The sequence below is a fragment of the Misgurnus anguillicaudatus genome, chromosome 10, assembly GCF_027580225.2.
Source record: "Misgurnus anguillicaudatus chromosome 10, ASM2758022v2, whole genome shotgun sequence".
In the NCBI taxonomy this organism is placed as follows: domain Eukaryota; kingdom Metazoa; phylum Chordata; class Actinopteri; order Cypriniformes; family Cobitidae; genus Misgurnus; species Misgurnus anguillicaudatus.
Genome location: NC_073346.2, coordinates 20253609 through 20279397, shown reverse-complemented (window position 1 = coordinate 20279397; position 25789 = coordinate 20253609). Strand labels below are relative to the sequence as shown.

The 25789-nt window shown below is 36.1% G+C and overlaps 2 protein-coding genes across 3 annotated transcripts; one reads left to right on the top strand and one right to left on the bottom strand.

The window, feature by feature from the left end:
- Positions 1 to 1676: 1676 nt before the first annotated feature.
- tuft1a (tuftelin 1a) lies at positions 1677 to 14834 on the top strand. 2 transcript variants are annotated; one of them, XM_055210161.2, is made up of 12 exons: positions 1677 to 1888; positions 7186 to 7251; positions 8643 to 8744; positions 8933 to 9019; positions 9127 to 9192; positions 9295 to 9369; positions 10189 to 10299; positions 10850 to 11073; positions 11181 to 11286; positions 12435 to 12518; positions 13143 to 13237; positions 13380 to 14834. In XM_055210161.2, exons 1-12 carry the CDS (start codon positions 1832 to 1834, stop codon positions 13450 to 13452), a joined length of 1146 nt encoding a protein of 381 aa, XP_055066136.2. In that variant the 5' UTR covers positions 1677 to 1831; the 3' UTR covers positions 13453 to 14834. The 2 variants fall into 2 exon arrangements, with proteins under 2 accessions (XP_055066136.2, XP_055066137.1); XM_055210162.2 differs by lacking the exon at positions 1677 to 1888 and adding an exon at positions 5112 to 5135.
- A 338-nt stretch (positions 14835 to 15172) lies between these two features.
- c10h1orf43 (chromosome 10 C1orf43 homolog) lies at positions 15173 to 20082 on the bottom strand. Its single transcript, XM_055210163.2, has 7 exons — positions 19868 to 20082; positions 19486 to 19587; positions 18529 to 18637; positions 18383 to 18436; positions 18026 to 18192; positions 16140 to 16198; positions 15173 to 16050 (listed from the first exon to the last, which is right to left on the bottom strand). Exons 1-7 carry the CDS (start codon positions 19928 to 19930, stop codon positions 15843 to 15845), a joined length of 762 nt encoding a protein of 253 aa, XP_055066138.1. The 5' UTR covers positions 19931 to 20082; the 3' UTR covers positions 15173 to 15842.
- Positions 20083 to 25789: the final 5707 nt, after the last annotated feature.

Here is a 25789-nt window from a genome sequence, read left to right as displayed (position 1 = left end):
ACTTTAGACTTTAGACCAGGTTTTTGTTGGTCAATGGCGTAGTCTATTTTAGTTGCCTCAAAATAGCAACGCGCCAACAATGCGCCTGAACACACCTCGTTTTTCAGACCAGAACGCCCATGGGCGCAAAGGGGGCGAAAAAATTTGCTATTTAAACAACGCGGCGCTAAACGTGAAAATTAGGGTGGAAACTAGCGAAAGACACTTGCGTCGCGCATTGCGCTGCATTGCGCCGGGTGTAAGATAGAGCCCATAGTGTAAGCCAGTACTAATCCTATTTTATTATTGCTTAATATCAATTGTCAACCCAATTTACTTATAGTTCAAGCTATTTTGAATAGGACTTATTGTCCACTTCTCAGAATTTTGTAGTCCCACACAGCTGGATGACCTTGACGCTACAAATACACTTTGTTTCTTTCTTAGAACAGCTAGATTTTTACCAATATGAGAGTCTTCTTGTCCCCCCCCCCCCACCCCAATAATCTGGTGCTTCATCTCACTGAAGAATGTGTACAAAAATGGTGCTAAATAGTACTAAAAGCTTGTAATAATAAGAGAACCATTTAAGTGCTACAGAGCACCTAGCACCTATGTAGAACCACGATTCCACTGGTTCAGACAAGTGCTACAATGGTGATGTTTAGCATTAAAATGGTTCTACTATGATTACGAGCCAGTGAACCACGATAAGTGCTTTTTAACACCATTTTTGTAGAGTGTACACTGTACAGTATTACAATACTTTTGTTACATTTCCCCCTGAGCTATGACTGTCCTAGAAGTACTAAATTTAATACCAGCATCTGGCCTGGGTTACAGTGGTGAAATCATGATAGATCTATATGGGTAACTATAGGCTTCAATGGGTGCACAAGAAGTATAGATTAAACTCTGTATACTGTAGGATTTCTGAGAAAGAATTTATTTAAGGCACACAAGTCCGTTTTGTCGATTTCCCTTTTTCTCATTACATCTATGGTATTTATAATAAAATATTGAATATAAACTAGTAATTTTACTTATTGTTTGACTATTAAACGTAAATTCTGTTTATTTTATTCCTTTAGGTTTTTACTATTACAGTACAAGGCTATTTGCTTAATTATACATTTCATTCTGTACTAAAAAAAGATTTTATTTTAGTAAAAAAAAAAAAAACTTCAAGAATCTACATGTTTAAGAGTGCACATTCGTTCTTTAAGATAGATACATTAAAATACGTGAACTTTCACATTTTAATAGTTTTGTGTTGCTAGTACTGCCACAAACGCTATATTTGTCAATTTCGATTGCTTAATTTTCCATAACCTCAGGTAAGTGGAATGAGATCATACAGTAAGGTGGATTTACGCAGCTCTGCCCCACGGACAGCTGCCGGTGCAGTGAGGTCACCCGACGCGTTTCAGTTTGACGCCTATAGGTGTGTATGCGACTTCACGTGGAGTTGCGCAGAGCGAGCAGCATTTTAGGACCTTATGACATTAAAGTGCCGCGATAGCGATTCGAAACCATACGGTGCAGTCTGGACTCGAATCGCTATCGCGGTACTTTGATGTCATAGGTCTATCAGTCATAAGTCGATCCGTCTGCGCAGCGCCGCATATAGTCGCACACACCTAATGAAACTTGTGAAAAGGAGGAGGGAAGTATCTGCCAAAACCGTTTAGCGCAAGGCTATATATATTCACACGATTCACACACACTGCAGATCACAACGCAAGTAGGTTCAAAACGAACAGACGGCTAATATCCGGGATATCAAACGTCTACTTTTATTTGTCTATTTATTCACTTTATCTTTTTGAGCTACGTTTTACGTTTCGTTAAAATGAGGCGAACCGGGAGTCTGTGCACAATTGAAGAAATGAGATGGGACGACAGAATGGTATGTACCCTCTTGTTTATTAACACTATTTATCTTTAGTAATTAAACCTTTTAGCAATTTAAACATTTTACGTACTGTATAGAGAACTGCGAGGTTGAATACATGTAAACATAAGACGTAAGTAATAGTTAATTAAATGTACATAAACATGAAGTTGTCCACATGTTGCCCACGTGTGTTGTATAGCCTATTATAGTCATTCCTACACTTAACTGCAATATTTTGCAATATTAACTATAGCTAGTAAATACTATACTAATATCTAAATGTAAGGTTTAAAAAACACTAGTATCCAGAATTTTTACTACAGGCTAATATAAAAAATATTTAGATAAAGAATATAGACTAAAGTATACTACATTTTTTGTCATGTGGGTGGGTTTCTTACTCATTTAACGAAAACTTTGTTCCATTATAATGTATTCATTTCTTTCTGGTAAAATATTAATGCTCTCTGGTTTCCTGAATCTCCTTTTCCTTTAAACATTCATTTTTATGCCAATACTAAGATGTTTTCTTCATTCATTTAAATAGTAAAAAAAAATTGTAAAGTCCAATTTGTCTAAATGTAAATATTGATCTTTATTGATTAATTATAGTATACAGAGGAACTGTACCTGTGCCTCCACGTTTTCATTAATGTATGCACAACAAGTGCTTAATCAGCTTTAATGCCAATGGCTTGATATTACTGTTTTAGTATTAACCTCTGCCAGCACATGGGATAGTATTAAGCCAGATCCCAGCTGTGTTTGCATCTGTTTCATTACTAGTCTCTTTTAGCTGCACTGACAGACATATTCCTGTCTTGTCATATTTATGTAGGCTAGCTTTGAGTTAGGTGATGATTAACTTGTTTTCGTTCTAGGCTCTCCCAATGTTGAGTATTACATGAAAATGCATTTAAATTACTGTAACTGAAATCAAAATATGAATTTAATGGCGCCATCAACGAAAGTCTCTCTTTACAGTGTTTGCTTTTCTGGCCATTAAAACTTCACTTACTGTATATATGGCAGTTAATTTTATTACAGGACAGTTATGAGGCTGTATGCTTTGCATATCTTAAACACAAACTGGACCAGAGGTTAAACAGAGTGAGATACAGTAGTGTTCATCAAGTGAGAGTTTGAACAATGTAATCTCAGAGGTCCCTGTTGTTCAAAGTGATATTATGAATCTCAAATGTTAGTGTGACACAGCACTGTATTGTGCGTGTTGCAGCTAATGTATTTTGCATGATGTTCATTTGCAAGTAAACAGGAAAATTTAATGTTATCTGAACAAAAAGCTGTTTAATGGACATCCTGCAGGAACCAGATCAAAGATCATGAGCTAAAATCAACCAGTGCTCATTTTTGTAAAACATTAACAGACATCTAATTTGCATATTTCTTTAGAAATTACGAAGAATTAGACATAGTCATTCATTCATTTTTAATGTTTACATGCAAGAGAAAAAACCCAACAAAATAAAATACAAAAATATCTCCTTAAATATGTAAAGTGCACGCCTACAAAAGTTATTTTGGTTGCTATATATTTCTGGCAAGTTTGGCTGGATAGTAATACAAGGCGTTTCCCTTAAAAAAAAAAATAAAAAAAATCCTTTGTTCAAGCAGCTGCGTCTGTAGTACTCTCTCGCTCTCATCCTTTCTTTCTCTCATCCATTTAATTCGTTTACCTCTATCAAACAATATAGCATTTACTTCTAAAATACACTGTAGGGCGAGGTTTCCTAAAGCAAATATTTATTTCCAAAGGTGTATTTATTCATCTTTTAAAATAACAATTTCCCTTGATCATAAAGATCAAATTCAGATTATGAAGCAGGTTGTTATGCATGATATGATTGTTATTTGTTGGTTCAGTCTGTTGTATTTGTCCTGGGGTGATATATAAACATATATAATAGAAAAATGCACACTATATAAAATGTGACTTGAAATTGTAGTCGCTTGTGTTTAGAGTAGCACTGCCTATTTTAGATTATTATAAAGTTTACAGTTTTAAATCAAAATTCTGATTGGACGAACCGCATTCAAAGCCATTGTGAGATAACTATAAACACACATCCTTGAGAGCGTGCATGCGTAGCCTATAGTTACAAAAACTATGACAGAAATGGTTAGTAAACACTATTCATAATAAGCGTAACTTTTTGACCATTAGTGTCTATCTAATAACTGTCTATTTTACTAATGTATCCCACACTTTTGCTTAAATTAACAAAATATGGCATCATTATCAATGTTGCATTTCATTCAGATTCAGTGGTTGTGTAATGCAGTCTGTAATGTATTCAGTCTTAGGTTTCCAGCAGCTATTCATTTTTTCTCGTGTGACCTTTGCATCTCACGCTTGTGTGATCTTTTGTTTGACTCTCAGTGAGAGGCACGGAAGTCTGTATCCAATAACACATTCCACTCGCAAACAATCTCCTTCTTTTACCAGTTTTCATCTCTTTTTTCACCTTTACTTTCTCTGTGTGCTGGTTCTCTCATGAAGAATCTCTCTCTCGGTCTCCATCTCTTTTTTCTCTGTATACCTTACACACACCTGTGCTCAGGTTTCAGTCTGACCTGATTTGATTTGTAGTGGAAAAACAAATGCCAAGGGCTCAATCTTTCACCATCTGTTCACCTGCTGTTTCATTTGTTTTCTTAATACTTGTACGTATGATTCTGTTTCCTTAGTACTGTACAAGCAATATGCAAATCAGATTCAGCTCTTACATAATTGGGCAAATTATTCCTGCGTAGCTGACTGTGTTTATTCAGCCTTTACTGTCCTACTTAAGGGACTGTATAGAAATAAGCTTTTATTAGCATTTTGATTATAGTTTAAACAGAATTTTTTTTTTTAAGACAGGTGCACCCACATTATAGTTGGTATGTGTGTGTGTTCACATGTGATGTTTATTATTTTTTTGTAATGAATAGCCCTGTTGTTTCGAGCCTCGAGCAGAATCCTTGCAAGCTTTTCTCCAAAGAGATTTTTTAATCCTCTCCCATTACAGGCACGATGATTGTTTTCGGCCGGGTGCGTGTCACCTTGCATATGTGTGAGTTGATGTACTCCATGTTTTGTTGCTCTGTTGGGGTGAGGCGTGGTGTTGCACTTTACTGTGCTTGGATCTAAACGCCGCTTTGCCTTCTATGGCAACACCCGATTGACGTGCAGTCCCATTCACGGCACGTTATTCACAGTATCAGACAGGGAACCAGGAAGAGTAGATTTACTCAGGTAAATATATCACAGGATTTTCGTGTCAAATCCTTTAAACTTTTAATTCGCAGTCATGATGACTCACCGGAATTCTGTAGAGCTTTATTTAGTACACATTCATTGACATTGTGTTGTTGACAGGGTGACCTGTGTATCGCCTGATCGTGTTGTTGTAATGTCTTGTAGATGCGATTGTGATAAATGAGTTGTTTTGATACGGTGAGATGAGGTGTGACTGTGTATTGTCTCGCAGTAGGTATTTTTACTTGACCGGGTTGCGTTTTCCAAACTTGCATCACTTGACTAATACTGTAATCTAGCTTCATTGCATGTAATAAAGCAAGTGCTTTACTAAGACTTTTGGCGTTGTCTAGACCAAACACAGAGATTATGCCATTGTGAGCACCGCAAAGGTCATAGGTTTGATTACCTGGAAACACGCATACTGATAAAATGTATACAGTAGCTCGGATTAAAGCGTCTGGCAAATTCGTCAATGCAATGTGTTATGTAACTGCTGGACTGTAGCTGTGGTCTGTACATACAGTATCATGTCTCCTGTACAGCTTACAGCATCTATACAAAAACATTGATATGCTTTTATGTAGTAGTTCACTAGACTGTAAAGCAATGTTATGGTCAATTTTTCCAAATGCAATGCGTTCAAAAGAAGATGAGTTTACAGTATGACTGGAATGTGTTTTGTGTCCATGTGTAATGCTCTCTATATTCTTTGTTATCTCACATTTCTTGATCTTGGTCTGCCTAGGTGGGTTGCATTCTGTTAATCACCCCCTGTTGTCTCACACGTATTAGGAAAATGTCCCCATATGCATTAGGGATGCACCGATATGGAAATTTTGGCCGATACGATAACCGATAACTCTTTATATTTGGGGGGCGATAGCCGATATATATATATATATATATATATATATATATATATATATATATATATATATATATATATATATATATATATATATATATAGGCAGTTAAATAGTCATATTATTTTCACAATGAAAAACTCCCAGACCGCGGACATGTTGTCTTTGAGCTAGACTAGCATACTCTTCTTAAGCCCGCAACATGTGTCATCTTCGTACTATGTCACAGAAAGCACCAATCAAAACTCCACATGGCCAGCAATGAGCAAGTGAAGTGAAGTGGTTCAACAAACCAAAATAATCCATCATTTAGCGGCTTTCATTTATCGGCCTAATTTAGCTATCAGACCGATAACCGATAATATTAAAAATAAGCAGTTATCGGCCGATAACGATATGTCGGCCGATATATCGTGCATCCCTAATATGCATGCATCTGTCCACTACATGCACGCAGACACACACTTTATATTACCCCTCCATCAAATACATTTAGTTTCAAAAGACTGGATTCTGGATGTATGCATCGCAGCCATCCTGTCCTCTGTGGTGGGTTTGAATAAGATTTGGATACCTTGTTATTTTGTATCCAACACAGTAGACTACCGGTAGCTTCTTTAATCTTAATTTGATAGTGTGTATGATATCTGAATGGTGCACATGAGTGAATGCGAGTTAAGCTGCTTTTTCTCTGCCTGCAGATGTACTGTAGTTTATGTTGTTGATGGTTGGCTAGGTTGTCATGGTGATATTCCGTTGGCCGGTGGTGTGCATTGTTCCATAGATTTGTGGCATTCCTGGTCTGTCTTTTCCACTATTTAAATTTACATTCAAATTCAAACTTTGGCAAGCCCAGGAGGCCCGGGAATGTTCCAGAAGCTAGGAAACAAAATCAAATCAAACTTTGTATATCTTTGAGGCCGGACAGTACTGTAAATACCTTTCACTTTCTTTTTACTTTCAAATTGAGTAACCACAGACCTTCATGCCAAACTTTATTGGCCTACTGGTGTCCACTCAGTCTCTCTCTCTCTCTCTCTCTTTCGAGCTCTTTCAGTGGGTATTACTCAATTTCTCCACCCCACATGTTCCCCTCATCCAGATGACTCCCACCATTTCGTTTTTTATAACGGTCTCTTTGTTGCATCCCTCACATTTGTTCTCCTCTTCTTTCATTCAGAACGGGCACAGGCGGCTCAGACTCACTCTCCACGACCAGAACCAACAGCAGCCTATCACGGAAAAGGTAAATATCTGTTTCTCTCTTTTAACGTGTCACATACACATTTAGTAAAATAAGGAAATCTATACCATGGTTGAGTATGCTATCAGGTAGTGACATTTTTGTATAGCTGTTGAAGAGGTGAAGAGACTTTTATTTATTTAAAAGTTGTGCAAAAGTTTTAGATGATATAATTTTAAAATGTATATGACTAGTTTGTATGTAGATCAGTGGACCTCAAACATACTGGTGATATGCATATTGCGTTCGGACTATATGTATTTTCTATGGATTTTGTTAACTGGTGACAAATGTGATGTTTATTTTAAATCTTTAACAGTTATGCATGAACTGTATGAGGATATACCAGAATGTTCCTGACTCAGTCTTGCATGCTTTCATAGTTTCTTGCTGTGTATAGTATTTACCGTATCCATAGAAATGGTTTGTTATGCCGCGTAAGACTGTGTAGGTGGTTGTGTGAAATCAGAAACCCCCTTTCTTTCACTTCTGGTCTTTTCTCTCTCTCTTTCTCTCATTCTCTCTCTCTCCCATTATCCACCAAAAGCTCTGTAAACAAGGAACAGGCATGTGGCTGTGTTCCAGGTTAAAGGGGCTCCTCCACAAGACATTTTAGTAGAACCAGAGGCTCATTGTTTCAGACTCCAGGACTTACATAACTTTCCATGTCCCTTTTCCCACATCTGCGTCCATTCCTGCTTTTAATGGGCTTCCGGATCTTGTGTGTCTCTTGAGATATTTATACTCAGCATTTAGAAAGGTCCTGTTTTCTACAGTGACGTACATATGAAATTAGTTTAATCATCGGTTATTTAGGGGCGGTTTCCCAGACGGGGTTTATCCTAGTCCCAGACTAAAATGCATATTTGAGCTGCCTTAATTTAAAAACACCTATCTTAAATATATAAATGTACCTGTTTTGTCTCAAGATGCACACCAGTTTTGTTTTTTGTAAGGTATGTTTGTAAAAAAACTACTAAAATGTCCTGGCTTAGTCCTGGATTAATCTAAACCCTGTCCGAGAACCCGCCCCTTAATGTTATTATATTTACTTACTATAAGTGCACTTTCTGCATTTGGATGTAATTGTTATTTTGACACAGAGAAGAAAATTGTTTTTGCGTCAACATGAAATTAAAAGATTAAGTAATACTTTACTGTAATGTTCTTGTTATACTTTAAGTATTAGTCAGTGTGTACTTACATAACAACCAACAATCTTGTGACTTGCATTATTAGTACTCAAATATTGGGTTAGACTGTGACATGTTCAAAGTTGTAAACACGCTTAAATACCTAAATGAGATGTTTTGTCAGTATGTAAAATAACTGCTGATACAAGTAGCAATGGCATATAAGTCAAAATATTTAACTACATAATTTTTTTATTTCAGCCAATTGGTAGAGCTTTTGCTTTGGTGCAGCCAACCAATGAAAGGCAGCCACAGAAGACCGAGCTGATCAAACCATCTGAGGGTCCGGTTGAAGTCATTAAGGTGGGTGATATTTACTGAGAGCTATAATGATTGCATATTAACCCCTTTACCATTAACAGAGTAGCACAACCGTTTGTTCAGCCCTATGCATATTTATTTGTGTTTATTCAGGTATCATCTGAATAAATGAACTTATTTATCTTTTTGTAATGTCTCTTATTTTATTTCTGTGTTGCTTTATGTTTTAGGTGTATCTCGACGAGCGAAAACAAGCCCAAGCCAGGCACCAACAAAGTGTAAAAATGCTCTCAGAAGAAGTTTCACAAATACAAGAGGTGAGAGCGAAACATTCACATCCCCTTACAGTCATTTTGCAACAGTTCTCTAAATTCCCATGGCTCTTACGAATGTTCGCATTAAGACGATTTTGTGTTGTGTGCAGGTGAGATATTGTCTGAAGAACCTCCGAGAGCAAATGGCAGCTAAAAGTCACAGGTCTGAACACAAGGTGAGACAAGCAAACACATTTATCTGCAGATGGGTGTGTGTTTATCTTTCTAAGCTTTATTTTATATAATGTTAACTCTCTCTTTCTCTCACACACCTTCAGCTGTTTTTGTCTGGTACTGGCTCCAGAGACGTTAAAAGTACTCACACAGTACTAACAAAGGCTCCAGAAAGACAGGTGAGAGATTTATGTGACCTGCCACTTTGCACACGCACACACAATATATCTTTGTCTATATATTTTTTGTATGATCATGGTCAAGAAAATCTGTAACATTTAGGTGATAGTTGGAGTTTTCGTATCATTTAGATAATTGCTGTTTGACACCCACAGAAACGAATGTTTACGTTCTTCTCTCGCTCGTAAAGATAAACACCCATATGTGTTTGTTATCCTCACACTAGTTCATAAATAATTACCCTGGAAACCAATCAATCCGGCTTCTGTAATTTTCCTGTTTTTTTATCGATGGTATTTGTTAAACTGGTTTTAATGCGTCTCACATTTTTCAAATTCCTCACTTTTGTAATTGGTGAAACTAAATTTAGTGTCTGCACATTCTTTATAGTATGGTATGAATCGGGTGGATCAGGCTCCCAACTGGATGTGTTAGTCCATGTTATTAAAGCTGGAATATGGGTGGCAAACTTAATACGTCAGTGTTTGACGGTTTAAGCACTCCCTATTGACGCATGCAAGTCCCTCCCTCTCTCTCTCTCTCTCATTTATATTGTCCTGTCCGCTTACTCAACTCTATTAATAACATCCGTGGGGGATGTGGGTGTGTTTTCATGAAAATAATAATCAAGGACATCATTTTTTTGGTGTGATGTCACTTTTGCTGTGAAACCATTTGCCTCTATTGCATAATCCAATATATTAGTTCTGCATGAATATAAACAGATTAAAAAACAGACAACGGTGATAGGATCTACTATTATTGGCCGTTAAAGTGTTGTCACTCACTATATATATTTTCTCTGTTTTTTTTCTCAGGACAGCATGGATGAACATGAACGAGAGAAGATGAGAGAGGCGAGTAAGCGTCTGTACGCTCAAATGCAGGATGCAGAAAAGCAACACCAGGAAGAAAGAGATAAACTTATGGTTCGTCACATACCACCCTGGTTTTCTGTATTTTCAGTTCTGTTTTAGTTACCAACCTATATCACCATTCTCTTACTTCACAAGAGACTTTAAAAGAGACTCTTGGAGATAATCTACTCTATAGAGAGGGTAGGGAGTTGTTGTAATGCAATGCCAGTCATTCTGGTTAGCCGGCTGGGATAGATCCAGGTCTGGAAAGAACAATGTGTCCAGGGGCGAGATTGCACATACCTTCATGATTACATACTGTTTCTATTTGCCCCTGCATGCTCTTTGTACGTCAAATGAAGTAAGTCAGTGTTAAGACATCTACAGTAGCTACTGTGATGTGAAATATTATACGGTATTATACAGTATGTATCTAAAAATGTATTGTGTAAGTGTAGTTATGTAGTAATGTATAATATTTTCTTAAAGGATTAGTTCACTCAAAAATTAAATATTTGGAGCAATTAACTAAGTAAAGTACCTGCTAAATACATTTAAATGTAAATGTGCCTTCACCTGATGCGTCTTTTAATTATCGTTCTCTATTTTCATGTTCTCCTAGGCGGAAGCTCGACAGTACAAGCAGCAGTTATCTGAGCAGACAGACTATCTGAATAAAGTTCAGAAGACTAAAGAGCAGCAGGATCAACAGATCGAAGACCTCCAACGTCTCATGAGCGGTATGGAGCAGGAGAGCTCCTCTCTTAGAGATCAGCTGATGACCAGAGAAGCTCAACTCATGCAGCTACGAGAACAGACAGAGGACAGCCAAATAGGAAGAGAGAGGTGGGGAACAAAACATATCTTTTCATTTTGGTCATGTTGTGTATTTTTTAATTTTGAAGTTATAAATAAAATACTTACCTACGGTATCTATCTAATCTATCTTATAGGTCAGAAGAGCTGGAAAAGGAAAACGCCATTCTGAAAGAGAAGATTCACCACTTGGATGACATGCTGAAGAGTCAACAGAGAAAACTTCGGCAAATGATTGAACAGGTACACACACACACACACACACACACCCACACACACACACACACACACACACGGTCATGGCTAGAAGGGATACAGCTACAGAAATAATTTCGGAATATCTCGCCGGATGATCGCTGTTTTCATTCTAATCCGACCCCCAAACCTAACCTTAAACCTAACATTTGATGGAATTTAGACTGTAGCTGTATCCCCTCTAGCCAGAATCGCTGCTTTTCATCCTAATTCTACACAGAGGTGGACACTACTTGAGTATTTTAGTTACATTTTCCAAGCGTCTGTGCTTTATCAGTGTTTGTCTTGGCAAAAAATTACTTACTTTACTAAAAAATGTTCACTACATTCTAAAGCATAAAATCATACTGTGTATTTCTTTTATATTGCATATTAAAATTGATTTAATACATAATTACATAAAACTTGTGTACTATTCCTTTTCTTGAGTAAAAGTAAATAAATGTACTGAATGTACTTAAATATTAAATATAAACCAACAACTTGAAATTAAGAAATGTAGTGGAGTAAAAATTATGATAATATGTTTTGGAATGTATGTTTTCCAAAGAAAAAGACTGATAATATACAAATACTTGAAAATTTACTTTTATGTAGAAAGTAAAGTACACTGAAAAAAATGATTTATTGAATTTAATAACATTTTTAAGGTAAGTGGTTGCAATCAATTTATTTAAGCTACATTAAAACAAAAGTTTTGTATTTTATTTTACTTTACTAATCTTTTTTGTTTAAATGTAGCTTAAATAAATTGATTGCAACCACTTACCTTAAAAAAATTGATTAAATTCAATGAATCATTTTTTTCAGTGTAGTGTCCACTTCTGATCCTTCCCCCCTTCACCTAACCCTAAACCCTAAGCCATTGCTGTATCCCCTCTAGGCAGAACCCACACACACACATTTTTACATTGTCAAATAAACATTATTTCGTATGATTTATAAGCTGTTTTCCTGATGGGGACCAAAAATATGTCCCCACAAGGTGAACAAATTACTGATATTAACATCTTACTACCGTAGGAATTTCCAGGACCACACACACACACACACACACACACACACACAAATGTGCACACATTCTTATTGAAATTTGCTTGCTCACACAAGATTTGTCTTCATTTGTGATTATTTAGCTTCAAAACTCTCGCATGGTGATCCAGGAGAGGGACAGAGTGATCAGAGAGCTGGAGGAAAAGGTGTCCATGCTGGAGGCAGAGGTCAGTGTACAGCGATGCTCTTCTCCATCATCGAAAATGCACAATTGTATCATGATCAATAAAAAATGTGCACAGATTTATTATGGTCATTAACAAAAAGTGCACAATTCTAACATCAATAAAAATGTTCACAGATTTATTTTGGTCAATAACATAAAATGGACAATTTCAACACAATCAATAAAAATGTGCACAGATTTATAATTATGGTCAATAACAAAAAGTGCACAATTTCAACATAATCAATAAAAATGTGCACAGATTTATTATGGTCATTAACAAAAAGTGCACAATTCTAACATCATCAATAAAAATGTGCACAAATCTATCATGAACAATAGATAATCTAATGTCTTATTTTTTGTATGCAATTGTGCATTGTTCATTGCGACTTGTGTTTTATAATAAGACTTATTTACATAATAGGAGGTATGTTTGTGCAGTAAAGAATGACGTGACATAATTTTAATACACATGATGTACTGTGTTTACTTTCTGGTCAAACCGGATTACTTCGGTGACAAAGACGCAGGTGTTAGATTGAAACACAACATGCAAACCTATTGATGCAATGATGAATTCTGATCCTGATTTATAGTGTCTAAATATACTACTCTGTTACAGAACAAACAAATGCGTGATCAGATGGATTACTACCTGGAGAATCAGAGGTCAAACTCATACCTGCCATCAGATAGCAACGCCCAGATTGTTTACAGGTAGGCCAATCACGCACACGCGTCTATTGTGCATGCAAATAATGCTGCAGATACTCTCTATGTAATAACTGCTTAATAAAGAAACACACATACTGTATAAGCACAAACAACCTAACCATCAGTTTATGTGTCTTCACTACAGCAAGCCGCTGAGACCTTCCACCCAGAACAACAAGAGTCTACCCTTCATCAAGGTCATTGAAATCAAATCGTGAAGGTTACCACGGTAACATTACAGCATTGCTGTGACAAAGCACCATTCTCCAGCAACCATTGGAGGTGAAGGGTCCACAAGCACCATTGCACAATGACACACGCCATCACCAAAGGACATTGGGATTGCTTAATGTTTTGCCTATTGACCATTGTTAAAATGCTTGCTGAGTGACATTGCATTTATGTGTGCAGGAATATTATTATTGCTGTAAAGCACTCAAACGCTGAAGTAACAGTTTGTTAGGTTTGATGAAGGACTGTTGAAGTAAATAAAAAATACATGAAGACAAGACCGTAAATGAAGAGTGGAGGAAGGTTAGATGGATGCTGATATATATTGGGGCGGGACCTCCAAAGACGATGTGGTCCCTCACTGACCATTAATGGACAGATTGTGCTCATTGGAGCTCTCTTTAATCTGCATTAGCTTAATGCAATAAAGTTCTTATTCTGTAGAAACGCAGGTGCAGATGTGTTCAAAGTTCAGAGGCAAAAGAAGGATAACAACATTTCCAATTAATTTTATGAAGGATTGTAAAGTACTGAGTCATTCTTAGGCAGGGTTTACGGGTCAAGCAAAGGATGATACAGGCCAAGCCCCCGTTTCACAAGCATGTAACATGGGCTATATTAATACAGAGCTGTCTGGGAACGTGAAGAGCCAGAAGCAACTTGTTTACTGTATGTCTTTAGCAATGTTGCTATGATACAGAGACAATACTAAAGTCATTTGGTTAGAGGAGGTTCATGTTTAATTAACGCTTCTCACTCCCTTTGATGCTATTTTATAATTGAAATATATATTTATACCTGGTCTACATACTTTTCCTAACCAAAGAAACTCGCCAACGATGACAAAACAAGTTTTTTGTGAATGTTACATAAGTTTGAAAGAATGTAACACGTACCCCCCACTGCATCATCTGTCCAGTTCAGGCCAATAGGGCAGAGTGTGTTGTTTAGTGAACCGCTGTGGTACTTGTTAGTTACTCAGTTAACCATCTGTGATATTCAATAAACTTGTTTATTGTACTTAAAAGTTAATCGAGAACTGATGTGACTGGTTAGAGCGCCTGCTCTCCTCAAATAAAACAGCAGCATTTATTAATACCGTGAATATTATTACTACAGATTATTATTTATAATTAAAGCAAATAATTTAATTTCTAACAGAGATGTTGAAATATGCATTTCATTGCTGTGTTATCCAAGTTCACGTTTGTAAATACGTTTTTGTATGTTTTTTTTCTTTGTGTGAACCTTATATATATTCTTGAGTTGATGATGGCAAATAACATCTTGTTGCTTAATATTTTTGTAGTGAAATGATTTTAAAGCTTAAATTAATATGTATTTTATTTAAATAAAGTAGTTTTCTCAACAGTGTTGTCAACTTGACTTCTTGTGGTAGTTGATAGTCTTCCCAGTCTTTGCTTACAACTAAGTTTATTATGAGTGCATTACACCGAGAAGTCTTTTCACACATGTAATATAACATATACAGCAAAACTCACACAATAATTATTTTCTATTCATCTATCACACTGTTTGCCTATTAAGTACGTTGCCCAAATGCTCCACTGCATATTATTATACACGTAAACAATCCTTTAAGTAAAATGCATAGAAAGGTGAAAATGACTGCATCTATGTTGAGTCTATTACAGGCATGGAAGTGCAGATAATAAGTGTGAAATATAAAACATCCAGACGTTCACATTTGATCAGATGGGCTTTATAATACAGTGATGTTCAACATACAATCATACTGTAGCTCTTAAAAGTTACACTTTAATCCGAACCGCCATATAAAATGCATGACTCCAATTGTTTTCCTTGTTTTATATACAAATTTATATGCACTAATCAAAGATTTAAAAAGTGCACTTAAAAAATAAGGACAACATTCAGAAAGTAATATTATAATATTGTGTTACCTTTCATTATCTGTGGGAATGACAACATTTGGACTGATTTTTGTAAGAATAGCGATGGTAACATATGACGACAATTTGATTCCATGTTACTCTCTGTACAGAATGAAACCGATTTCATTAGAAATGTTATCTCAGTCAAATCTTGATTAGAGCTCGGGTTACTGTCGTTGCTTATTTGACTATGATAACACACCATGACCTTTAGATTTTAATATTAAAAGGACATTTAATAGGAAACAGTAGTTATGCTTTAAAAAAATGCATCCAGTCTACAGGGAAGTGGTTACTTTGAAGCTTTCCCAAAACCTTGATTCACATTGAAAGCACAGAATGCCTTTTTGCATTTCTTATCCATCTCCCTCTGTGTCCACTTCTAGATCCACTTCCACTTTTCCAGTAAATGATTTTGGTTTAGTCTCTGTATTACTCAGTCACAGTTTTAGCACAAAAGGTCACAGTGTGCTCTCTAGAGTGTTGTAATTGTCTTTAAAGTTTTTGAGCTCCAGGAAATGCTTGGGCCTCTTGCTGCGCTGGCTGGTGGAGGGCAGGTATGTGACCTGAATAGTGGAGGCGTTAGAGGGTCCAGAGGAGCTGGTAAGATCTTTAGCCGCCGATTGGTGCTGCTGGTTAAGACTTGTGGTGCTGGAGTGGAGTTTTACACTGTGGAGAAAGAGGAAAAGACAGATTATGATACCATGTGTGATGAATAATAAATTGTGTGAGAAACAGAAAGATAAAGCTGAACTTACATATTGGCCAGTTCAGCCAGGTCCTCTTTATACTTTACAAACTCTGATTCACCAAACACCTATAAAAACACAAGCCTTTAGTATCGGATATACGCACTGGTATTAAGGTTATATGTCCTATAGCGCCCCCTGCTGCACACTGACATTCAACACCATTTACTACACAATATCAAACAACAGAGCAGGAGTTTCTCTTTCATTCTCAGTGGATGTTCGGAAAATAAATGGTAACTAAATAAATATTTCATCAGTAAAGCACAGCTTTTATGAATTTTGAAGTCTAAATTTGTTTTATTTTGTTGTGTTCATCTTTGAAGATTATCTTGTTGGACAAAACGTGTAAGTGTCATAAACTTAAAGCTAATTTTTGCGATACTTCAAAAGTCTATGGGAAAAAAACGAATGGGCTTTTTGAAGAGAACTCAGTGTCCTGCTAACTTCCGTGGTTGGCCTACACAAATACGTCATCCCTGCGGCACAGAGTCGTCATGCCCATTCAAAAGAATTTTGCATGCAACCTCAAAATCAAAGAAGCGTCCATTAATCTGTTACTTGTCTTTTACTCTGTTTAACATGCAAAATATTATTAATTCTGTGCTGCATCCTTGTCACTTTTCAGAGATTTTTCCCATTTTGATGGTGTTACATCAGTGGTTCTCAAACTTTTTCATCGTGCGGCCCCCTTTGTGTACGGTGCTTCCTTCGCGGCCCCCCCAAAGAAAATTTATGACAAAAAAAACTGTTCTAAAACTTCACATTGTAATTAAACAAAACATTAAATTATACAAAGTAGTGATGCCTTATTTTTTTTAGGTTTAATTTCACAGAATTCGTGATAAATTAATGTATTTTATAAAAATGTCATAAAACTGGGGCCCCTCTGGCACCATCTCGTGGCCCCCGGACCCCAGTTTGAGAACCACTGTGTTACATTACTTTATTCTGGGGTCAGGTACTGCACTCAGTGCAGTCGCAGATGTCATCAACGTCTGAGCGCGCTCACAAGCTCCTGTTGTTGTTGCTGCTGCATTTTGCTATCTGATGAATTAAAACGTGTAAGAAACGCTCACAACATTTCCAAACCCCAGTAATGTGTAGTTAACCTCATCTTTGTAGAAAATGTACGGTTTAAAATGTGACCGTCTCACTGTTAGTAGAGATTTCTAGATACATCTTGGTACAACGGAAAAGTTTGCAGGGGCGCAGAATCACACATGGTCACATATGAGGTAAAATTTAATCCAAAAATCCGTTCCTCTAATAATTTTATCTAAACTTTTTTTTATCATTATTGAACATTAAACTCAATCACGTGGCTATAGCTTATGTCATTTTCGTTGTTTAAATACTTTAAGGATTTAAAACTACATTAATTTTATAGGATGCCGTTGTTGTGCAAAATGCATTAATGACACAATTAAACAAGTTATTAAACAAAACGTAAATTAACAAAACATGCCGTTTCAGATGTAAATGTGATGCCAATATGTTATTATTCCGATTGAATAGTATTTAATATGAAAGTTAGTAAACACTTTTATTTTGAAGGTTTGGCATGAAGACGGGTGCTCAAATTATTAGTAATGTAGGTGCCATGGAAAAGACTGAAAGCTCTATAATATTTCATTTGATGTCTGTGTATGCACAAATTTCTGCGAGCTGGGCACACTGTGCCCCCTTAAAAAAATTGCTGCATGACACCCCTGCTGCGGCACTCTATAGAGTGCAAATGAAGCAAAGACGACAACATCAACATTAAGGACTTTAAAAGCAATAACCATTGAGATGAATGGGAATGCTAACAGATTTTCATGTATAATAGTTATCTGATTTAATTGAATGCCTGTGCTGAACTCGAACACACACAAACTTCATCTCAGGCTCACCCCGGTGCCGTGTCGAGCGCTGTCGTATCCCTCCAGTAATCGCTCTATGAGTGTGCTGTGATTTGACTTGAAAAGAGACTGAGAGTTCCTAAGCTCCATCAGCCAATTCCTGTAGCGTCGTCCAGTCAGAGCGCTGGCACTGTGACACAACTCATGGAATGGAATATCTGTATGTGGCACATATATAACCTATTAATATTAGAATAGACCTAAAAACACTGTGGACTCAAAATCTGTGGACTAACTGCAGAAAATACTTGCAAAGTCTGCAATATGTTAATTTCTCAAAATGTTTTTTCCATTATCCCTAGCCTGAAATACCTAAACTTGGGCTTTACAATGAAGGAAGGAGCTTACCTGAGTCTCTGATGGCATCTAATGCTTGCATTCTGAAGAGGTAGTTATAACAGCCTGTACATATAAAAAAATATAGTTTTTATTGTACAACTGTCCACAACTGTAATAGTCATAATAGGGGCTAGGAACTTATTTTTGTCTTTCACCATTCTGTCCTTGATGCTTCAGTCTGTCATCTTCCTTAGCAAGCAGACGTGGTTCAAAGCGAATGTCATTCACTTTTGACAAACGGGAGTCAATCTCTTCTTTCAGCTCCTGTAAAAGATGCATCTTTGTTTAAGTGCACTGCAGGTTTGTATGACAGAGCTAGCACGCATATGTATAATATCAGTTACCAGTTATATTCTGAACATGGTATTAGGGATGCATATCAATTAATCGCGACCAATCTATAGCAGAACAAAAGCTCCTGTCCACATCATACACGTGTGTGCACCGTGTACAACAACTCTGCATAGTCAAATGCACACACATGCATGTATATATTTAAGCAATGTTTACATGTGTATATACATTTGTATATTTATGTATAATTTATATTTTATATAAATATAAATACTTAATATATAAATATATTTTTTTCTTAAAATTATACATGCATGTGTGCATATTTATATATACATAATTATTATACACAGTTCACACACATATATGATGTAAACAAAAACGTTTATTTTGCTATAGATTAATCACGATTAATTGATATGCATCCCTACATGGTATAAATTAAATACACCTCACTTATACTAAAATATTTTTTACAAACTAGAGCATAAACTAACACAAATAAATCCAAAGTAATCTAATAGTTTTTATAAAGTATAAAAGAAATAAAACAAAGTAAACACAAGACTATAAACTTTAAAGTCTTGTGTTTACTTTGTTTTATAATTTCTTTTATACTTTATTCAATGTAATTGAAAATGTGTCTCACTAAAAAGCATTCTGCTTTTTAGTGAGACACATTTTTAACATTAATATTTGTGGAGCAAAGTGTAAAATACTATAATAACTACGTACAAGGATTTATAGGAAATTTTAACTTAGTAGGAATATTGTTATTATTATTTTCCCAGGAGATGGACAGTCGTGGTATACGTCACCTTTGGTGCGTTATGACCCAATGCGGCGTGTGGTCCTCTGCGAGACTTCATAGCAAATCTCATTATTTGTCTTTTAACAAAAATGAAGAGTAGCACAAACACCTGCACACGACAGAGACAGGCTTCAGGCAACACAATATAACACGCTAATAACACACTAACTGTAAGTCTTCCTTATGATATAAGAATAATTTTTACTGACTTCCTTACTCGGATTTTAGACAAAGCTACAAATCGAGACCCCTATTCATCTTCTCGATTATAAACTATTTCATATCTTGCAAAATTCAGTAGAGTAAAAAATATAGATTCGTATACAGTACAACCAAACACATCGAATTTATGAAAATGCTGAACAAACGCTAGCAAGTTTGATACTCACCAGGCTACCGTAGGTCATAACAAGCACAATATTTACACCCGAAAGCCTGTCTCCGTGTGCCATTGTCAAATATCAGTCGCTCAATGACTGCCCATGAAAGAAAAAACGCACATATAATCACAATTATTTAGTTTGATAGCACAAATATCAGGATGTACTGCTCGGTTTTGTTGACATGTCTCGATCACTTCGTCGCGTGTTTTAAATGTGAACTCTGTGTCTGTTAACTTTATCACTTTATCGCCCCCTTGTGGCTCGGCATATATTACATAATACCATATAATGCAGGCCGATGTCTGTTCATGGAGCTATGCACATATTACTGTATTTCAGGTAGTAGCACTCAACCAGTGAGCTGATTAGTTTTATAATCTGTGACATTATTAAAGCACCCATGAAATCAAAACTCTTTATGCTTTTAGTATGAATATGTTAGCCTGAAGGATAACTATAAACTAGTGCCTTAAGTGATTTATTTAAATGTCATGCTAAAGTCAATAAATTTAATGATAAATAATTTATAATGACAAAATATTTTATTATCTCCCATATTTAAATAAGCCATTCTTGATTTCTGTAAAAAAACTGTTAACACAGTGGCTCTGTCAAAACATTCAAACATTTTTATCAGCCCACAACATTAAACTAATAGCATAAGATTTTGACATGGCACATGTGTTCAGGAAACATTATTTTGACAAACCATGGTGGGTGATGAGCACTATAAAGTATGTACAACACAATGCTGTTCCAATATCACATGCCTGCATTTCAGTTGAAATATACGGTGGCCGTCAGGGGTCACTGCCTTGCAATGAAAGAAAACACATGCAAATGGAAAAAACACCAGCAAATCAAGAAAACATCTTCATCAGTTTGACAACACATGCGCTGCAGATATCGCAACACATCCAAATACAGAAACGCGTTGCAAATATCACAACACGAACAAAAACAGAAACGCGTTCCAAATCTCACAACACATCCAAATACAGAAACGCGTTGCAAATTCTTAAACACGACCAAAAACAGAAACGCGTTCCAAATCTCACAACACAACGGAAGTGTTTCAGGGGGGTCACAAAAAGTGATGCACCGGTCTGAGAAGTGTTTTCGGTTTACATTCAATTCGTCCGTGGAGCTTTTGTGAGTTTACATCGATCAAATGTAAGTTTTTCTTGTTTATTTTAATATCCTAATTGCATATTTTTTTAGCCTTTCTATTATTATTAGCCTATAGACTCAAATAACTTGACGAAATACATAATAAACTGTGAAACGTTGTGTTAGCTGGCTTAGTTACACAAATGTCACTAGATAGTGTTCTAGGAGGACAATAAATACCACATTCTTCATTAAAACAAGTAAAAATAACGTGTGTGTGTGTACACGTGTGTTTCTATGGGAGGTTTTTGTGCTAATAATAGCTTATTGAATGTCTAACCAAACGTCTTGTGTGTGTGTGTTTTATTTTCAGGCAGCAAACATACTGTTTATAACTATATACAATAGTGTTAATTCAAGTTGTTTTTCATATTTTATTTACACATTTATCAGTTTTATATCATCTCTTTTATTATGTCTCAAACTTGTTTATTTTATATTGTGTGCTATGTGATTTTACGAATAGTTAACATAATTATTCTGTATTTTGTCTTTTTATTCTTATAGGAAAGCTAGAGGACCTGTTTTAACATTGAGGGAATCCTGACCAGATGCATAGTGTGATATGGTAGCATGATTTAAATGAACTGCAAGAGCCTGTAGAGAGGGATAAAGTCTACTGAGAGGAACACAGTACAGAAAGGAGCCGGTTCCATTGTTAAAATGCCCACTTATACCAAACTGTTTCCACCTACATCCTCTGGCAATACATACAGAAGTGTAAGCTACAGGACGTAAAGATTGAGGAACCGTTTTATCCAGCAGCCCTCAGTGTTCAATATGTCAAAAACATTAATTGACCCCAATATCACTGTCATTATTTTAATCTCTACACAAACATTAGTTTAATACTGCAGGTTTTGATACACATAGTCATAGCCTAGTGGTTAGAGGGTTGGACTTGTAACCCGAAAGTTGCCAGTTCCAGTTTCCGTCTCTGCCGGCAGGTTGCGACTGTGATGTCCTTGAACAAGGCACATTAAACCCAATTGCTCCCCGGGCACTGAAGGAATAGCTGCCCACTGCTCCGTGTGTGTTCACCATTTACTGGGATGGGTTAAATGCAGAGGTCACATTTTTGAGTATGCGCTGCATACTTGGCAAGCATGTCACACTTACACTGCACAGACAACATTATATTGTATAACAGGTTTCTTTCTAGTTTATTATTTTAATGAAAACCACAGTTTAATGTAATGTGGCAATAAAAAGGAAGAATGTCATTGTACAGGTGAAAATAAAGGCTTTAAACTTCAAATGCATTTTTCATTTGCATATTTAAGAGAGAATATTTAAAATAATTTCTTTGATTCCTTTAAAAACACTCTTTCATTTTAGGGAAGAAAAGGAAACAGCAAGATTTATAATCTTAAAATGTAAGTAATTTGATAAAAATAGAAAATAACCTACCAAGGATGATAGAAAAGAAACAGTTTTGTTACTGTATTTGCATATAGCCATGGTATTTGTAGTAAACAAATAGGCAATCAATCAGCTTTACTGCAAGTTTTTTAACAGCATTGTCCTTTACGAGAAGTTCTAAGCAGAAACTAAAAAGAAGTATCAACATTGTAAGATGTTACAGTATTATTCATTCAAATAAAAGTCATACAGTACATGTCAAAGCGATAAGATTGATGTTCTGGTTGTAGTTAGCTTCACTACATTTAAGGTTTAGCTGGTTGAGGTGGCTAAATATGGAGCAGATTCCAGTAAGAAAATCAGGAGAGGAATCTTTGAACAAGATGTTTAATGTCAATCCAATTTATGCATCTTCATATGCAGCTGATATGATATGAAATGCAATGCAGTGGTCTACAAAGAATCAAGAGAAATAATTACAAATAATCACCATTCTCAGATTAACATTAACATTGTAAATCTGTATGACCAGATTATCACCTACCAGCATCCAAAACTGTCAGAAGTTGAGCTACAAAACATAAGCTGTTACTAATGAAAAATACAAATTATGGCCCTGATGCTTAACTTTAACTTAAAATTGTGTTACAATTAGAAAACGTGTTATTTGTTATATGTTATGTTGTTTTAAGCTAGTAAACAAATGTTTTTTTTAATGCAATTTAATTTTTATTTAGTTTGCAGTAGAAATCTTGCTCTGGAATAGATACAATGATAGACCAGTCTGACACAAGCCCCAAGCTCAAATTTAAAGCTACCTAACAAAACTCTGGTTAATTTTGGTGCGTTAGTTTGTAAAATGTGTAAAGGGGGGCGGTGGTGTTCCTCTCGGTGGACTTTGTCCCTCTCTGCAGGCTCTTGCGGTTCATTTCTATCATGCTACCATATCACACTGCATCTGCTCAGGATGCTCTCAATGTAATAGCAGGTCCTTTAGCTTTCCTAGAAGAATAAAAATACAAAATACAGAATAATTATGTTAACTATTCGTGGAATCACATGGCACACAATGTAGATTGAACAAGTTTCAGACATTAGTAGGGGAGATGATGTGGAACTGATGAATGTGTGGATAAAGTGTGAAAAACAACTTGAATTGGCACTGTTGTATGTGGTTGTGAACAGTGTGTTTGCTGCCTGAAAATAAAACACACGCACACACAAGACATTTGGTTAGACGTTCAATAAGCTATTATTAGCACAAAAACCTCCCATAGAAACACACGTGTACACACACACACACACACGTTATTTTTACTTGTTTTAATGAAGAATGTGGTATTTATTGTCCTCCTAGAACACTATCTAGTGACATTTGTGTAATAAGCCAGCTAACACAACGTTTCACAGTTTATTATGTATTTCGTCAAGTTATTTGAGTCTATAGGCTAATAATAATGGAAAGGCTAAAAAAATATGCAATTAGGATATTGAAATAAACAAGAAAAACTTACATTTGATCGATGTAAACTCACAAAAGCTCCACGGACGAATTGAATGTAAACCGAAAACACTTCTCAGACCGGTGCATCACTTTTTGTGACCCCCCTGAAACACTTCCGTTGTGTTGTGAGATTTGGAACGCGTTTCTGTTTTTGGTCGTGTTGTAAGAATTTGCAACGCGTTTCTGTATTTGGATGTGTTGTGAGATTTGGAACGCGTTTCTGTTTTTGTTCGTGTTGTGATATTTGCAACGCGTTTCTGTATTTGGATGTGTTGCGATATCTGCAGCGCATGTGTTGTCAAACTGATGAAGATGTTTTCTTGATTTGCTGGTGTTTTTTCTATTTGCATGTGTTTTCTTTCATTGCAAGGCAGTGACCCCTGACGGCCACCGTAGTAATATATTAAAATGAAATGCAAAATTACAAGCCCTTATTGCATAATTATTATTTATTTATGAAAAGAATGATTATTGTACCACTGCTTGGAAATGGCAGTATATTGGCCTATGTATATTCAGTGTCCATCTGAGCAATGTACCAAATTTGCTTGGTCATACTTTTCGTATTTCTCATGTTAGAAAACTTGTGAACCTGAAGAATTCATATGATAATTTTTATGATGAAAAATAAAAAAAGATTACCACTGGTGTCCTGCCTATAGACGGTTTCATTAAATGCACATGTTTTGTCGTGGTTAAGCATCTGGACCAAAGTTAACTTCCGGTTTGTATTTATTTATCGTTCTGGCTAAACTGATCTCTGAAACAAATACTTTGTTGAAAATAAAATCTTTTGGTTGACTAAAAACTAGGGGAGATGCCGAGCATGGATCACAACTGTGTGGAGAGGTTTGGCAATCAGACAAGAATTTAAAGACAAGCTAACATTGTATACATGAATTTTCCACAGTAACTTGTTATAAGAAATAAAAAGACCTTGTTGTTATTGATTCTATGTGGAAATCTACCAGAAGTCGAGTTTAGTCCACAAAAGCCAATAGTTTGTTGCTGCTGAAACGGTCTATAACACTGATATTACCAATAGGCCTAGACCAGTATTGTGTTGTAACCCATCTACATTTGCATCCATCCCACTATGTCTGTTGTTGCTCAGTGCCAAAACATCTTCTTGTAACCTTTTCCTCTCTGGGATTGTAGTTCTCACACGGCATCATGCACAAATGCATGCATTTCTTCAATGTTAAAACTGAGAAAATGAAGTGAACCCTCTCGCAGACAGTTGGCCCTTATTTGACCAACAGAATGAACAATGGCACCAATTATTTTAGAGAGAACAGAAGTGGGTGGCAGATACATCAAATGACAACAAGGATAAATTTATTTCCCTAATCAGGACTGATACTCCATCTCAATCATCGCTTTATCTCAACGTGTCTCCACATAGTATAATATATCATGTTAACTTCTGTGAATGCCTTTGGCGAAAAAAAAGAAAGAGAAAAAAACTACAAATTAAATCTGTATTTAGTACAGAAAACCGGCTGTGGTGGAAAATAGGAACGAGCGTACAGTACATGAGTATAACATCTGTCCTGTTTTAAATAAACCCCGCTGACTGTTTGCATATACTGTACTGCGTTTGTCAGATTTTCATGAAGAGTGTTGAGATATGATATCAGACATATCTATAGGGAGGATCCAAAGCTATCCGGCAGCCAAAAAGTTACATTCCTCCACACTGACAAAATGTTTCCAGGCCAGAAAAAGTGTTTGGCGCTAAACAGGTCGCCAAAGGACAGAAGATGCCGAAACGTCTAATTATACGCTGTGCCCACAAGCAGCTCAGCAATGTGACTTGTTTTGTTTTCTTTATCATTCCTTTACGGGTTTGATGTCAGTGTTACTCGCAGTCACATGCAATCAAAAATCTG

Coding starts and splice junctions, on each gene's coding strand:
- c10h1orf43 (XM_055210163.2), bottom strand. CDS start 19,930: ATGGCACACGGAGACAGGCTTTCGGGTGTAAATATTGTGCTTGTTATG. Junction 19,588..19,867: donor TTATGACCTACGGTAGCCTG/GTGAGTATCAAA, acceptor TGTCGTGTGCAG/GTGTTTGTGCTACTCTTCAT. Junction 16,051..16,139: donor CTGGCTGAACTGGCCAATAT/GTAAGTTCAGCT, acceptor CTTTCTCCACAG/TGTAAAACTCCACTCCAGCA.
- tuft1a (XM_055210161.2), top strand. CDS start 1,832: ATGAGGCGAACCGGGAGTCTGTGCACAATTGAAGAAATGAGATGGGAC. Junction 7,252..8,642: donor AGCAGCCTATCACGGAAAAG/GTAAATATCTGT, acceptor TTTTTATTTCAG/CCAATTGGTAGAGCTTTTGC. Junction 11,074..11,180: donor AGCCAAATAGGAAGAGAGAG/GTGGGGAACAAA, acceptor TCTATCTTATAG/GTCAGAAGAGCTGGAAAAGG.